This window comes from Lytechinus pictus, chromosome 14 (assembly GCF_037042905.1).
Source record: "Lytechinus pictus isolate F3 Inbred chromosome 14, Lp3.0, whole genome shotgun sequence".
NCBI lineage: Eukaryota > Metazoa > Echinodermata > Echinoidea > Temnopleuroida > Toxopneustidae > Lytechinus > Lytechinus pictus.
Window position 1 is genome coordinate 16,919,220 of NC_087258.1, and position 14,130 is coordinate 16,933,349.

At 35.9% G+C, this 14,130-nt stretch overlaps 1 protein-coding gene across 5 annotated transcripts; it reads left to right on the forward strand.

The window, feature by feature from the left end:
* The first annotated feature begins 153 nt into the window (after positions 1–153).
* LOC129276548 (UPF0415 protein C7orf25 homolog) lies at positions 154–14,000 on the forward strand. 5 transcript variants are annotated; one of them, XM_064109529.1, is made up of 11 exons: positions 154–227; positions 724–1,029; positions 2,134–2,343; positions 3,582–3,825; positions 5,130–5,267; positions 5,858–5,961; positions 6,847–7,042; positions 7,748–7,932; positions 8,608–8,688; positions 9,399–10,688; positions 11,284–14,000. In XM_064109529.1, exons 2-10 carry the CDS (start codon positions 934–936, stop codon positions 9,561–9,563), a joined length of 1,419 nt encoding a protein of 472 aa, XP_063965599.1. In that variant the 5' UTR covers positions 154–227; positions 724–933; the 3' UTR covers positions 9,564–10,688; positions 11,284–14,000. The 5 variants fall into 5 exon arrangements, with proteins under 5 accessions (XP_063965599.1, XP_063965600.1, XP_063965603.1 ...); XM_064109530.1 differs by having other exon boundaries at positions 170–227; positions 9,399–9,617; positions 11,339–14,000; XM_064109533.1 differs by lacking the exon at positions 724–1,029 and having other exon boundaries at positions 178–227; positions 9,399–9,617; positions 11,339–14,000.
* Positions 14,001–14,130: the final 130 nt, after the last annotated feature.

Below are 14,130 nucleotides of genomic sequence, written 5' to 3' on the forward strand. Positions count from 1 at the left end.
CTGCCGAGGACCAGCGCGGCGGTACGGGACCCACGTTAGAAAATCCCGGGCGGGCAGGCCAGTCATCCCGGTGAGAACAAAAAACAAAAACAAACCAAAAAATAAAAACACAAACATAGCTCATCGATCGATCGATCGAGGGTATGGGCTTATGGCACAAATGGCTTTCCATATAGAGCAAGGAAGACATCTTGAACTGCACAGAGAGTTTTTTTGCGCCGCCGCTGGTGAGCGAATGTTTGTTAAAGACTTAAAGTTATTGAACGGTGTTTTTTACTATGTAAATTGAATTATTATATTAGACCATGATTGTTAATGGCACTAATAAACTATATATGGTAAATCTGATATCCGACGTCTTAGTTTATTTTGGCGGGTTTTACTTTGTTTTTTATGTGCAGTGCGGTTTGTGTCAGTCCCACTTGCTTTTATTCATGTCACGCATGTTGTGCTTCTTGGATCCGACGTTTACACTCCAGTCTGTATTCTAGGAAATTATTTCAAGATTATTTGAAAATGTACCTTCTTTGCCAGATAAAATGGAAACTGATGCATACATCAGTAGAGGTGCACAGCCAATATTGGAGACTCTCCAATTCAGCAGAAAGTAGGCCTATATCTCCATTAATAAATTTATCAAAGACTTTTTTAGAAGATAGTTTTGGCATGCAATTTCACTGTTTTTTTTTTCAGGACCATTTTTTGTTTTGTTTATATTTGCAGGAATTGCAGCAGCAGAGGAATTATTACCTCGGTGGCAAACAAAAATTTGATAAGCAAATTCCTCATGAAAAATTACTCCTCTGCATGTCTACTTTTGTTTTAATATTGTCACATTTTTGTTATCAACATAAAAGTTAAAACAAATGTTGAAAATGAAATGGGCTCTTGTCCTCCATTGTGACATTGACATGACTGAGACTTCCTCAAGCGATGTTCGTGCAGGCTCCACTTCACTACCGCTACGCTACGCTCCACCTACCCAAACATCGAGCCCGTGAACTCGCTCTGATATTCCGAGTGACAAAGGTGGGATTTTTATAGGGGAAAATATAAAATTCATGCAACATCGCGATCTTTAAAAACAAAACTAATATTCTTACTTTACACAAAGTTTCACTTCTTTTCCATGCTTCTATAAGTCTCAAAATTGGTGATTTAGAGGCAACATGGAGTTCCTCACACGTATAAATAATTCGCTGCCGATTTTAAAACATCGCATGCGCATGCGCGAGGGTCCGAGCTCAGACTAGGCTATTGCCCTCCTAAACTGAGACAAATCATGAATCCAATATGTTTACACTGACTAGTTCACATGGTTAGGGTCTGCATTTAACAGGTGAATGAATATGAGGAGAAATCCTGGAACCCGTCTTACAAAGAGTTGCGATTGATCCGATCAATCACAACTATGGACGGGTAGCGACGTCAACATCTAAAATGCATGAATGTTCAAAATGTTTTGTAGATGTGACGTAAATTACATTAATTATGTTTCTTGACAATTTGGTGTGTTTGCCTTTGTTTACAAAGGACATTTTGAAAATTTTATGTAGAAAAAACTATGACACTGATGGATTTCCATAGAGTTACGATTGATTGGATCAAACGTAACTCTATGTAAGACAGGGCCCTGATATTATTGAAGAAAAATAATCCTAGAAAACAAGGACGATCCTCATTTTTGGATGGCTGGTATGAGTCAGGTCAATAAAATCATGCACGGCAACGGCTTAGGAAATAATGAGGGTGATGGATGATTACACCCTCATGACAGCCCAAATCGCCCCTAAAATTCCCCCAAAATGCATACATTTGGTGACCATCCTTTCCAGAGTCGCCCCTAGATCAGTCACAAACGATATTCATGATTATTTTGAAAATCATTCTAACAGACAGAGCAATGGTATTTGGTATTTTGCATGATGGCTTGTTGCCCCCTAAAAAAGTAGCCCTTATAATGAAAGAAATAGCCCCCCCCCTAAATTTTGCAATCGTCCCAATGTGGGAAAACAAGATAGCTCCTAAAAATCTATAATAATTTCCTACCTACAACAGCATTGACAGTGATTCAAGTAATTCACAATTTTAAATGCATATACTCATTTTCTATTTGTTTGTTTGCCTTTACAGATTATCAATGAACAGAGTAGAGATTTGAATTCAAAATTCTCTATGGAAGCAATCAACATGGAGAGCTCACTCGCTGGGGAGTTGAGTGCACTGCGGGACAGAGCCGAAGATTTGATGAAAAGAGCGGATCTGTTGAAAGCCAATGGGAACATCGCAGGAATCGGAAAAGTAAAGAAAAAGATCCAGTCTGAATTGACTTTCATTAAATCGGTGAGTGAGAGCATTACTAGATTCCAGCTTTGAATTATCAAGTTAGCCATATGAACTGCTTTCATATAAATCAACTCTTTGATTGTGGACATTGATGGCAAGACAAAGAATTTCTATTCACTAGTTTAAAGGGGTACTCCAGGCTGAAAATATTTAAATATGTATATGAATAGAGTAAAATTTACAGAGCAAGATGCTGAAAATTTCATCAAAATCTGATAACAAATAACAAAGTTGTTGAATCTTAAAATTTAACAATATTTTGTGAAAACAGCTATATGTACGTTGTCATGAATATTCATTAGGTGGGCTGATAATGTCAGATCCCTACTGTACATGATATTATAATGGTTCCATTTTTTTGTACATGTGTGAATGACATGTCTCCTTTATAATGAAATAATTTTACATTAATGAATATCTAATGCACTATTAAGTTGTCAATCCATTTTTTTTTAGTTCTTGGAGGACAAACTTTGAATAAACCTAATTTCATGTAATAAAATACAAAAGAACAAGTGGGGATATGACATCATAAATTTGCTCATCGAATATTCATGAAGACATGCCTAGAACTGTTTCACCAGAATAATGCAAATCTTTTAAATGCCACAGCTCTCTGTTATTCCTCGTTGGATTTTGATCAAATTTTTAGTGTTTTGTTTGTCTGATTTTTCTTTATCTGTTCAAATCATATTACATTCAGCATGGAGTATCCCTTTAAGGTATCCACCTAGCAAGGTGGATACGTGCGCTATACAAATCCTATATTATTATTATTATTATCATTATTATTATTATTATTATTTTTATCATCATTATCATCATTATTATTATTATTAAATGAAGGCATACATGTACACACTGGGTGTAGTCAAGTTTAGTGTTAGCAGCTGTTGTTGGCAGCTGATATCAATGTTTGGTCACTTTGTTCACCAGCTTCAAGACTAAACCTAGTGGCCATAAAGTCACCTTTTTTGCTATCATTAATGTAGCTGTTATCATACTTGAAAAAATAATTTGTAGGTTGGTACTAGGTCAGGCAGCCCGATTCACTCTCTTAACACAAAAAATCTCATACTAACAACAAACTTGAACTTGCCTATTGTTGGGTCTCCAAAACGTGCTACAATGTTCTCATTATCTCATTATTTCTTTTATTCCTGTTCTAACTAAGGAAACACCACACTAACACCAAATGAAAACACCACACCGAATTCTTTATTTTTCTTTAAAAGCTCCAAGAAGGTAAGGTGCTTCCCAAGAAGAACCAACTCAAGAGCACCAACCTCAGTCACCTTGACGCTCTTCTCCACACGGTCGAGACCTTTGATCATGTGACCGCTGTCCTGCGCCCCGTCCACTACGAGACGGAGGATGGATACGTCAGCAGTCTGCTCGTGGATGTCGTTGGCCACAAGGGGAAGTCGTGGGTCAAGATCACGGCTCGGAAAGCAGAGGCGTTACACAGGATATGGGAAGGTGCGTATAGGATGCCATGGTATTTGCTCTGGTGGTAATGAACCTGGATGAATATCTGTGTTTTATTTGAAACGGGAACTCTACCTCAGACTTAACTCCCTAAGCCTTGTCCCTACAATACATGTATTTGAATCATAACCCCATTACAGCTCTACCTCTATGATCCTTATTCTGAATGAACTCCAGGGGAGCATTTCATCAACATGTTTTGTCTGACAGGTTGTCAGGGGCCCGTTGCAGAAAGAGTTGCGTTTAAACGCAAGCCAAAAAATCAATCGCAAGTCACAAATGCGCGCTGTTGATTGGTTGAAAGCAAGTTGCGCATCATTTTTTGAGTTACGATTGATCTGACAACTTCCTTGATTTAGATTGGCTGAGAAGTGATGTTACTATTGCAATTGTGGGATAAAACATTTGACAAGTCCTTTAATGAAATGCTCCCTTGTATATCTTAAACCAAAGTCACGGTTAAATTATTGATAGCCACATGTGAAACAAATCTGAAAATTCTGAGGTTGTTTCACAAATAGCTAAGTCTGACTTAAAGTCAGCATGATGGATGATTTCTGAACAGTGTATGTTCCCTGCAAGTGATCTGACCAATACCATAATGCAATATGTCAACAACAACAAATTGAAAATGGCTAAAACTTTTTTTTTTAAAGTATCAATGATAATTCAACCACCCGTTTTCTTCTTATCTTGTTCATTGTTTCTTTTGTCCCTTGTTCATTTTTTTTATTCCTTTTACTTTCTGATGTATAAACTGTGTTTTTTGTTATAACTTTTATTTTGCAAAGCCATACCAGGCTTTTCCAAAGGTTCTCCTTTTCCATTATCATTCTTTTGTAAATGATGAACATTCTTTATGCATTATTGTTTATATTTTATATATATTGTATGTACATTGTTTGTAACAATCATGTGAATATTTTTACGAGAATGGAATAAATAAATGATCAATTCAATTCAATATGTGACCAGCCACCCCGAAACCAGCAAGAAATCACCCAAAAGAAATTGTTAGAATTTAATTAGGTTTGAAAAGTACATCTTAAGTACTTGACTGAATGCAGAAAAAACTAATTATGCTTGTTGGAAGACCAAATGACTATTTTGGCTATATGCAGAGAACCTCCCCTGGTGACGTATTGTTGGTTTTGGGGGTTGGCTGGTCACAAAGACCATATGCAACTTGGAATTTAAGTGTGATTCATTGTCAGACTTACATCTAAAAGAAACACTTCCTGGAAATGTTTTGGAGTCCTTCATATTATAGCAAAACCATTTTTAATTCTGTTCAGGTGAAGGAGAGTATGGTGAACAGAACATTGTTCAGCAGGTGGCGCAGTATCAGGACGCCTCTCGCCAGAACCTCATAGACTTCTCTCCTCCGGCTGTTCACGTTGTCTTCTACTCTGGCATCACGCAGGAAGTGTCCGGTGAGTGGCAGTTCTTTTGTTTTATGTACCCAGGATCTTCTTTTCACAACCTTGGGACCGTTTCACAAAGGACTTGCAACTGTTGTAACTTTGCCATAATGGCAACTACCATGGTAACAGGGCTCAGCAGCCAGTCATAATCCTCGTAAGCCCATAATCCTTTATGAAACTGGCCCCTTATGCCTGCTTTTGTGAAATTGGATAAGCATAAACATGGCAGTCAATGGGGATTATCGGGGGCTGTTATATTATTTTCCAGGACCCTTTTGAGCATTTCGGGTGTGAAATTGCCCTGAGCCCCTGTATTATTTTTTCCCTGCAATTCATGTATTTCATCGTGGTCCTACCAGGTACCCATTCACCTCACCTGGGTTGAGTGCACCACAATGTGAGTAAATTTCTTGCTGAAGGAAAACACGCCATGGCTTGGAATCGAACCCACGTCCTTCAGATTGAAAGACGAGAGTCTTAACCACTAGACCACGACGCCCCTTTGGGTTAAAAATCAGTGAAACGCGAACTAGGTATTTTGTGATGTCATCGCTTCGATACTCTATTGATATTGTCTCCATCCTTCCTATCACCCACAGCCGAGTTGTTTGATCTTGGAGCTGTTGTACATGGTCATATATACCAGACTGAGGAAGAGATGAAGAATATGAAACCAGACATGCCAGTCTTTCAACATGAGGAGGTGAGTGTCAATAGCCACTTGGTCCAATACCAGATGGTCTAATACCAGTTTGTCTCATTCCCAGATTTTCTATATATCCACTATAGCTTCACACTAAGGCCCGTATTCTAAGGTCAGGTTTAACTTAGACCACGGTCTAACTCAGTGCTAAAATTATGGGGAGCCAAAAAATAAAAAAAATTGTTTATATTGTTATATCTCTTATGTTTACTATTTTGTTTCCTGTTGCTTTCATAATGAAGGAAAATACTTCAGAATACTTCAGTAATCTTTCCCAGACAATTATGAACAATTTGAGTGTCAAGTGAGTTAATAGATTGTATGTGTACTGTTAGGGATTTGTGCCCCCGTTGGCTCACCATAGTTAAACCACAACTTAAACCAGGGTTTAATTTAAACCCGAGTTCAGAATACGGGCCTATGGCTTGTATTCTGAAGTTGGATTTAATTCTGACTCTGCTCTGAAGTTGTGGTTTGACTATGGATAGTTAATTCTTTTGAGATTTAATGCAGGCAAGACTGCCAGGAGCATTTTTCTTGTTAACATCATAAATCTTTTTTTATGATGTTAACAATGTTTGTGCAATAAAAGATAAGTCTCTTTTTGCATCGTTTGTCTGGTTTTCCTTCCCCTTTCCTTTTGAGGCCTTTATCAATTTCAAGCTCTAAGCTTAAGATGAAGGTCTCCCACATTTCAAAATGTATTATGTCGATATAAATTATGTATTTCAATTAGATTATTAGGATGTATATATGCATATGTTATTCATTATGACAATTGCTTATTGTTATGTTATGCTAAGAAAAAATGATTACACTTGTATATACTTTTGTTATTGGAATGTGGAAATAAATCAAATCAAATCAAATCTTTTTTTAAAACAGGAAGATAGTGAGCTACCTCCCAAGTCGGACTCAATACCCCAAGCAGCTAACATGGACGTGACGACGATGATAGCCCTGGTGTCCGACCTTTGCCATGGAGGAAGTAGTTACTCCTTCAACGAACCCGTCATAGAAGAACTCTCCCAACAAGAGAGGCAGAAACCATTATTACCAGAGTTAGAGAACTTTCTTAAGGGTAATGAAACAGGGAAAAGATTATTTGATCTCTTTAAAAATAGTTGGACTAGAAGGTTATGAGGAAGTGAAAAAGTCTTAAAAGAAGATGTAGTTATTCCTTCAGCAATCCTTTTAAAGATCCTTTATGTGGGGGTGTCGTGGTCTAGTGGTTAAGACTCTCGTCTTTCAATCTGAAGGACGTGGGTTCGATTCCAAGCCATAGCGTGTTTTCCTTCAGCAAGAAATTCACCCACATTGTGCTGCATTCAACCCAGGTGAGGTAAATGGGTACAGGCAGGAAGTTATTCCTCAAAAAGCTGTGCGCACCGGAATCGGTAGACTAGCTTAGCCGGGGTAATACAGGAGTGCCTTGAGCACCTAGCAAGGTGGATACATGCGCTATACAAATCCTATATTATTTATTTATATTTAAAGAGGAACTCTTTCAACAAAAGAAGCAGAAAAAATTTATTACCAGAATTAGAGTAATAAAACAGGGGACAAAATATTGAATCTCTTTAGAAATGAATTGCAGTTAAGTTCTAAACTAAATGAACATACTTGGGTATTTGCTGTTACCCAGATCAATGTACATGATGGTGATGATGATGACGATGATGAAGACAATGATGATGATGGTGATGATGACGATGGTGGTGGTGATGAAGATGGTGGTGGTAATGATGACAATGGTGAGGATAATTCTGTGTTTTTTGCTTGATAGATAAAGAATTAATAGCATGCGAGACGGCTAAACACGACTTCCAGGCGATACTAGAGACGATAGGAGGGTCACGAGAGAAGGAGAGAGCAGAGGAATTATTACAGAGGCTTCATATAGTCCCTGATCAGCCTTCAAGTAGAACATTAATGTTGGCATCCTCCAATAGAATAAAAGACAGAGCCAAGGTAAAGATGAATTCAATCGAAACAAATTTGATCTATGGTTATAAAAATGTGCAAATTACCAACAGATATCCTGATAGGATTCCCATTTGAAATTCATAAAAATTAACTCCATCTTTGAAAAAGTAAAATACATTAAAGTTAAATTAAGATAAGAAAGTTTCTTGAAGATGTGATACCATGTACAGTTTGTTTGTACATGTACATTTCTGTATTATAATGATATATTCAAAGAAAAGGTATGATATATTTCTGTTTTGTTTCTATTTTACTTTAAATTTCATGGGTTTATATCCAAATGTTAGCTTAACCATATTTTTTTACATTCAGTAGGTCATAGTATGATATTTTTTGTCATTCTTTTTTTTAAGCAATGTGCTTATGATAACAATCCTCCTGCAAATTGTGAATGTTATAATAATTTGGTAGTAGATCACATTTGTTTAGAATGATATTTATAATTTTGTTTCCCTACGATTCATGCCAAAAATTGTTAATGAATATGTTAAGTCTGTTATGTAATGAAAAATGTATTATCTGAATGATATGAATGCAAAAGTAATCAATAAATCAAATATTTCATATCTTGTATTTCCCCTCCTCATCGTCGTACACAAACAAAATGATTTGAATGGCAATCTTATTTAATTATTTCATCTTTCTGAATACTTTCTCTAGGTAATATTTGGAACAGGCGATGCACTCAAGATGATAACCACCACGGCTAATGAAGCCTTTGTAAGAGCAGCTTCCAAACAGGTATGTACTCCATATTACAAATTGATGTAATACTTCTCTTAACCCACAGTAAAGGTTCTTTGAATTTTAGCTACTAAATAAATAAATAATAGTAAACATATATATCATGTGTTAAGATTCTCTAGATAATATTACAGATGTCATTAATAGCATTATTTTCTAAACCCCAAAGGAAATATTTTATACTTTTGTCATCAAGGATTCCTTGCTTTTACCAGTGGCTAAAAAACAATGCATGGCATATTTGTATTGTAAACCAATGTTTTATATCATCAACTGAAATCTGCTTCAAATTAATACATTCATGCATTTGAAGAGGATAGCATGCTCACTTGCCAAACTTGATGAAGAAATCTTTGTTTCATATTCATATTTTGAGATGAAATAGAGTAATATCTGTAAAAGCCATGCAATTTATTTGAAACTCCACTAAGACTAAATGACAATAAAGTATTATGCTTTAAATTATAATGACCTTTATTGAAGTGAACTACATTTAAAAGAGTGAGGTCAAAAGGTCGACTGACTGGGAAAGGAATGTTGTACATTACTGAAATCAACCTTCCTGTAATGAACATCTTACTTCCTCCAACCCAACATTCCAAATCAACAAAGGTGTTAATTACATCAGGCCACCTGTCGATTGTGTTGTGAATTTCACTAGGTTGGAATGTTGGTATCATCCTCTCTTATTCTTTATTCGCTGTTAGGGCGTGGCTTTCTCCGTATTCATCCACCAATCACGAGCCTTGACAGAGAAGAAACAGCAGAACCCAGCCAAAGCATCCCCATCTTCCTCTTCTAGTAATTGCAACTCATTAACCCACAGTATACAACATCCATTGGGATTGGACAATAGCAATAGCTACCCATAAACCTGACCAATCATGGCTAGGGATTCAAAATGACATTGGAATGTCTTGTAGCATGTGAGTGCAAGTGAGAGGTTATACTTATCTGTTGATTTTCCGTACTATTATGATTTATTTATTTATTTGTATTGTTAAGGCCACTAATGAAAAGAATGACATAATCAAAAGAGGGAAACAGAAAAAAAGAGGGCAAAAGGAAATTTCTGGATTTTTTAAGGGGACAAAAGTTAAGGCAAAATTATTGGAAATCGCACACACAAAGTAGTCAGTATTATGACAATCATTGTTTTTGAAAATTTCATTAGGTATTATCTTCAGGAAAGACAAAAAAGTGTTTGGTTAGATATTAGTATTTGTATGAAATCAAGACTAATTGTGATAACAGTTGTGATATAAACTGTTTGAATTCACGGCATGTAAGTCTTCAATTTGCATTTCACACGGCTATATACTCTCTCATCGCACAATGATTTCATGAATAATTCCAAGTATCCTCTGAATATTGCTGTTTCTATGAAGTATATAGAAGGGAATTTTGATTTGTTTCTTTGAAGCTACCATATAAACAAGGTAGAAAGAGGTGTATTTCTTTTGACTTTTTCTTTGCAAATTATGATATCTATTTGCAGAAAGGACAGTATTCCAAATGATACAAGAGTTTTCCAAAATCTATACAAGGCTTGTAATTTGGCAAGGAATTTATTAACTTTATATTGGTAAGAAGGGAAGTGCTAATCTTTATGATTTCTTACAAAAAATTGTCACAATGTACAGAAAGAAAGTATTGTCTGTCAAAGATATCATAAAGAAACATTAAAAAAAAATCAAATTAATTAGTTTATCTTACTTTCAAAAGGATTGTCACAATGTTCAGGAAAAAAAAGGATTTTCTGTCAAAGATATTAAAAAAAACCCAAATTTATTACTTTATCATACTTTAAAAAAGGGTTTGAAAGATTACAAAGTTCCACAAGATGAACAGGTATCATTTTTTAAGAAGATTTGTATGGTGCATCTCTAATCTATTACAAATTTTGTGTGAAGTGAATTTAAGGAGCGAAATATAGGGGCTGTTACACTTGAATGCCTTAGTCAGCGTATACCGAAGTACGTAGGCTATGGCATGCCGTTTTCTTAATCCTGATCCTTAAAGGAGAATGAAACCTTTGGAACGAGATAGCTTGTTTGAAAACAGAAAAATCAAACAAAGAGATCAATGAAAGTTTGAGAAAAATCAGACAAATATTGAGAAAGTTATGAGCATTTGAATATTGCGATCACTAACGCTATGGAGATCCTCACATTGGCAATGCGACAAATATGTGTGATGTCACTTGTGAACAACTCTCCCCATTACTTTAGTATATATTATACTTAAACTGCCTCTTTTATGACATCTATCAGTAGATCATGTTTTCTTTTTATAGGAGGGCATGTAATACAGATTTTTAAAGAATACATCATGGATAAAGAGTTTGTATCACCATAAGAAAAAGCAAAAAGAGACAGTTTGGGGGTATTTTAGAGTCCATAAAAGGGAAAGTTGTTCACATGTGACATCACACATCCTTGTCGCATTGCCAATGGGAGGATCTCCATAGCATTAGTGATTGCAATATTCAAATGCTCATAACTTTCTCATTATTTGTCCGATTTTTCTCAAACTTTCTTTGTTCTTATTCTTTGATTTTTCTGTTTCGACAGAAGCCTACTTGTTCCAAAGGTTTCATTCCCCTTTAATGTATTTAATATGCTTCTTTGGCCACATTCTTCTTAAGGATGCTTTAGAGACTTACTGGTGCTATAGAATGAAAGAGGACACGTGGACACCAGCGCTTGACATTCCTCTCTTAGCTCAGTGATGGTACTGGCATACAGCCCATTGATCATAAGCTGATTCCGAGAAAGAGGGGAACATTATGATGGGCAACGTCAGATTCTGATCTGCCACTTTGATGAATGGAATTTTTAACATTGAGAATTGCTGACAACACATTTACCGTGTTTACACTAAATCGGCTTTTGCATCGGCTTTTTCATAGCGTGTAAACGCGATTAACTTGCGGTTCAGAATCGGCAATTTGCACCACCAAAGTAGAAGGTTCTGAACCGCGAGCCGATGCAGAATCGGCTTTTTTACTACGTGTAAACAGAAAGCCAATTCTGCATCGGCAATTGGTGCGCATTTCATTTTCTTTACCATTGTGACGTAATTGTAAGCGCACGGATCCAGCGTTGTCGTTATTATGACGTATATTGTTGGTGTGCGTATCATTTCAGGTTTTTGCATCGGCTCGCGGTTCTTAACCGCGAGCTATTACAGCATGTAAACGCAGTGCAAGATAACCCAAAAGCCGATTCTGCATCGGCTTTTGGTTCTGAACCAAAAGCCGATTAAGTGTAAACACGGTTGTTAAAATGCAATTTTGTTATCCAGAATGAAATGCTTGATATGAGGAAATGGAATTCAATGAAGAAATGGGATTCAAGGAGAAAATGGCTGGCCACAAATACAGTACATCAGCATACGCTAGCTGAAAGTTCAGATGGGTGTAGCATAAATCTGTTTTTAAGTTAAGAGCGACTTGATGAGCCACTGGTGATCCTTTCCTGTGGTAAATGATACACACCATATGTTTATCAGTGTTGATCTTGTCTCTAAAAAAGGATCACCAGTTGTTGGTAAAGTCATTTGGAACTTACGAACAGCTTTATGAACACCCACCAAGTGTGAAAGCCCCTTAAGCAAAATGTCATATTGTCAAAAAAATTGCAAAACAAATTTCAGGAAGGAAATATTGTAATACTCATTCGTGATACAAAATATTTTTTTTTTAACTATAAACTTGAGATTTTAAAGAGTTGAAATAGAACTTGACCATTCTTTGTTATATTCTGTGAAGTGAAAAATGACAAGACTTTTTTCATATGCCAAAGATAGGGAAAAAACCCATAGATGAGAGATTACAATTTGTATATAATTTGCTTTTGGCAAGGTTATTCACATACACGATATTTGTGGTGCTTTTCTGGAGTAGCAAAAAGTGCTCAATTGCTATAAAATTGTAACATGAATATATCATAAACAATTTGATGTAAAATTTACAAGGTGAATAAGAGATCTGCTTTTGTTGATTTTTTCTAATGCAATTATGTAACATGCAGTTATTTCAATGTGTAAAGAGATACGAGTATGCTTTGTCGCTTGGTTTCGCCCAAGCTTCTATATGTTCTTTTCTGCATGAAATTATTATTTCACAAGTGTTTCTGAAGTTAAAGATTTTTATTGCACTGAGAGTCCATCTATTCACTTCTATTATTCAAGTTTCATTTTATTTTCATGTGGAATTAAAGGATGAATTCAAGCCAAAACCAAATTTGAAGAGGGTGAAAAAAATAACAGGAAGATATATATAGTGTTATTGGATGAATAAGATTGTACTTATTAATGTTACATAATAAGTAAGAAAGTAAGGACATTTCAAACTTTTACACAATGTTGTAAAGAGATAAAAAGTGTATAATTATCATGTTATTGATGTGACCACATAACTTTTTCCTTTTTATGCATTTCATCCTGAGAATGTGTGGAAAATGATCTTATTTGGTGATTTTAAGGAGGATCGTGTACAGTTATGTAAAAAAATGGAAAAAGAATCGAAGTTAATACAGTTGTGCTCAAAAGTTAGTGAACCTCTACACAAAATGCACTCCTTCATGCCGAGTGTTGAATGTAATAATAATAACGGTATATTTACCCAGGGTACCCACTTCAGTTCCGAAAACTGTTCTCCCAGCGGGCCCTGCTATTATTTTTACCCGGCTAAGCTAGGCTACCGATTCAGGTGCACACAGCTTTTTGAAGAATTATTTCCTGCCGGTACCCATTTACCTCACCTGGGTTGAGTGCAGCACAGTATGGATAAATTTCTTGCTGAAGAAAAACATGCCTCGGCTAGGATTCAAACCCATGACCCTCTGTTTGAAAGGCGAGAGTCTGAACCACTAGACCACGACGCACCCCCAAGAAGACAACTACACTACAATGTTCGATGAGCCCAGAGAAACGAACTTTATTGAATGTAATATTTTATCACCTGACTTCACAATTAAATATCTAAAAACATGGCAGAACTTGAACACTTTAAATATGTTCATTTTCTGGTGTGGTTAACTATCTTTTAAGCACAACTGTAAATGTTTATGGGGATAGATTCTCTAATGTATATAATTTCATGAAATTATGCAAACTTTAAACTTCTGGACATTATATTTTCATCAGACTAGGGTGAAACTTCTATTTTCTTGGGGATATTTCCCAATCTTTTAACTCAACTTGCCAAGTGCATCTCAAAGTGGATTGGAATGTAGATGACCTTAATGCACATCAATGTGTTGTTTAAAAAATGTATTAAACAAGAAAACAATTTGTAAACCCAACTCAATCATGTATTTCTATGCGTTTCTGTTGAATTCTGTCTTGAAAATATGTATAATTTTTGCCCTTTTTTGGATAAAATGGAGAGGACCTATTGTTTTGTAGAGATTTGGAGATGGATTTATGCACACA

What these genes read in the sequence shown, in the direction of transcription:
- LOC129276548 (XM_064109529.1), top strand. Translation starts at nt 934, where the DNA reads ATGTTCGTGCAGGCTCCACTTCACTACCGCTACGCTACGCTCCACCTA. An exon ending in GTTACACAGGATATGGGAAG is followed by an intron (nt 3,826 to 5,129) that starts GTGCGTATAGGA and finishes AATTCTGTTCAG; the next exon opens with GTGAAGGAGAGTATGGTGAA. An exon ending in GAATAAAAGACAGAGCCAAG is followed by an intron (nt 7,933 to 8,607) that starts GTAAAGATGAAT and finishes TACTTTCTCTAG; the next exon opens with GTAATATTTGGAACAGGCGA.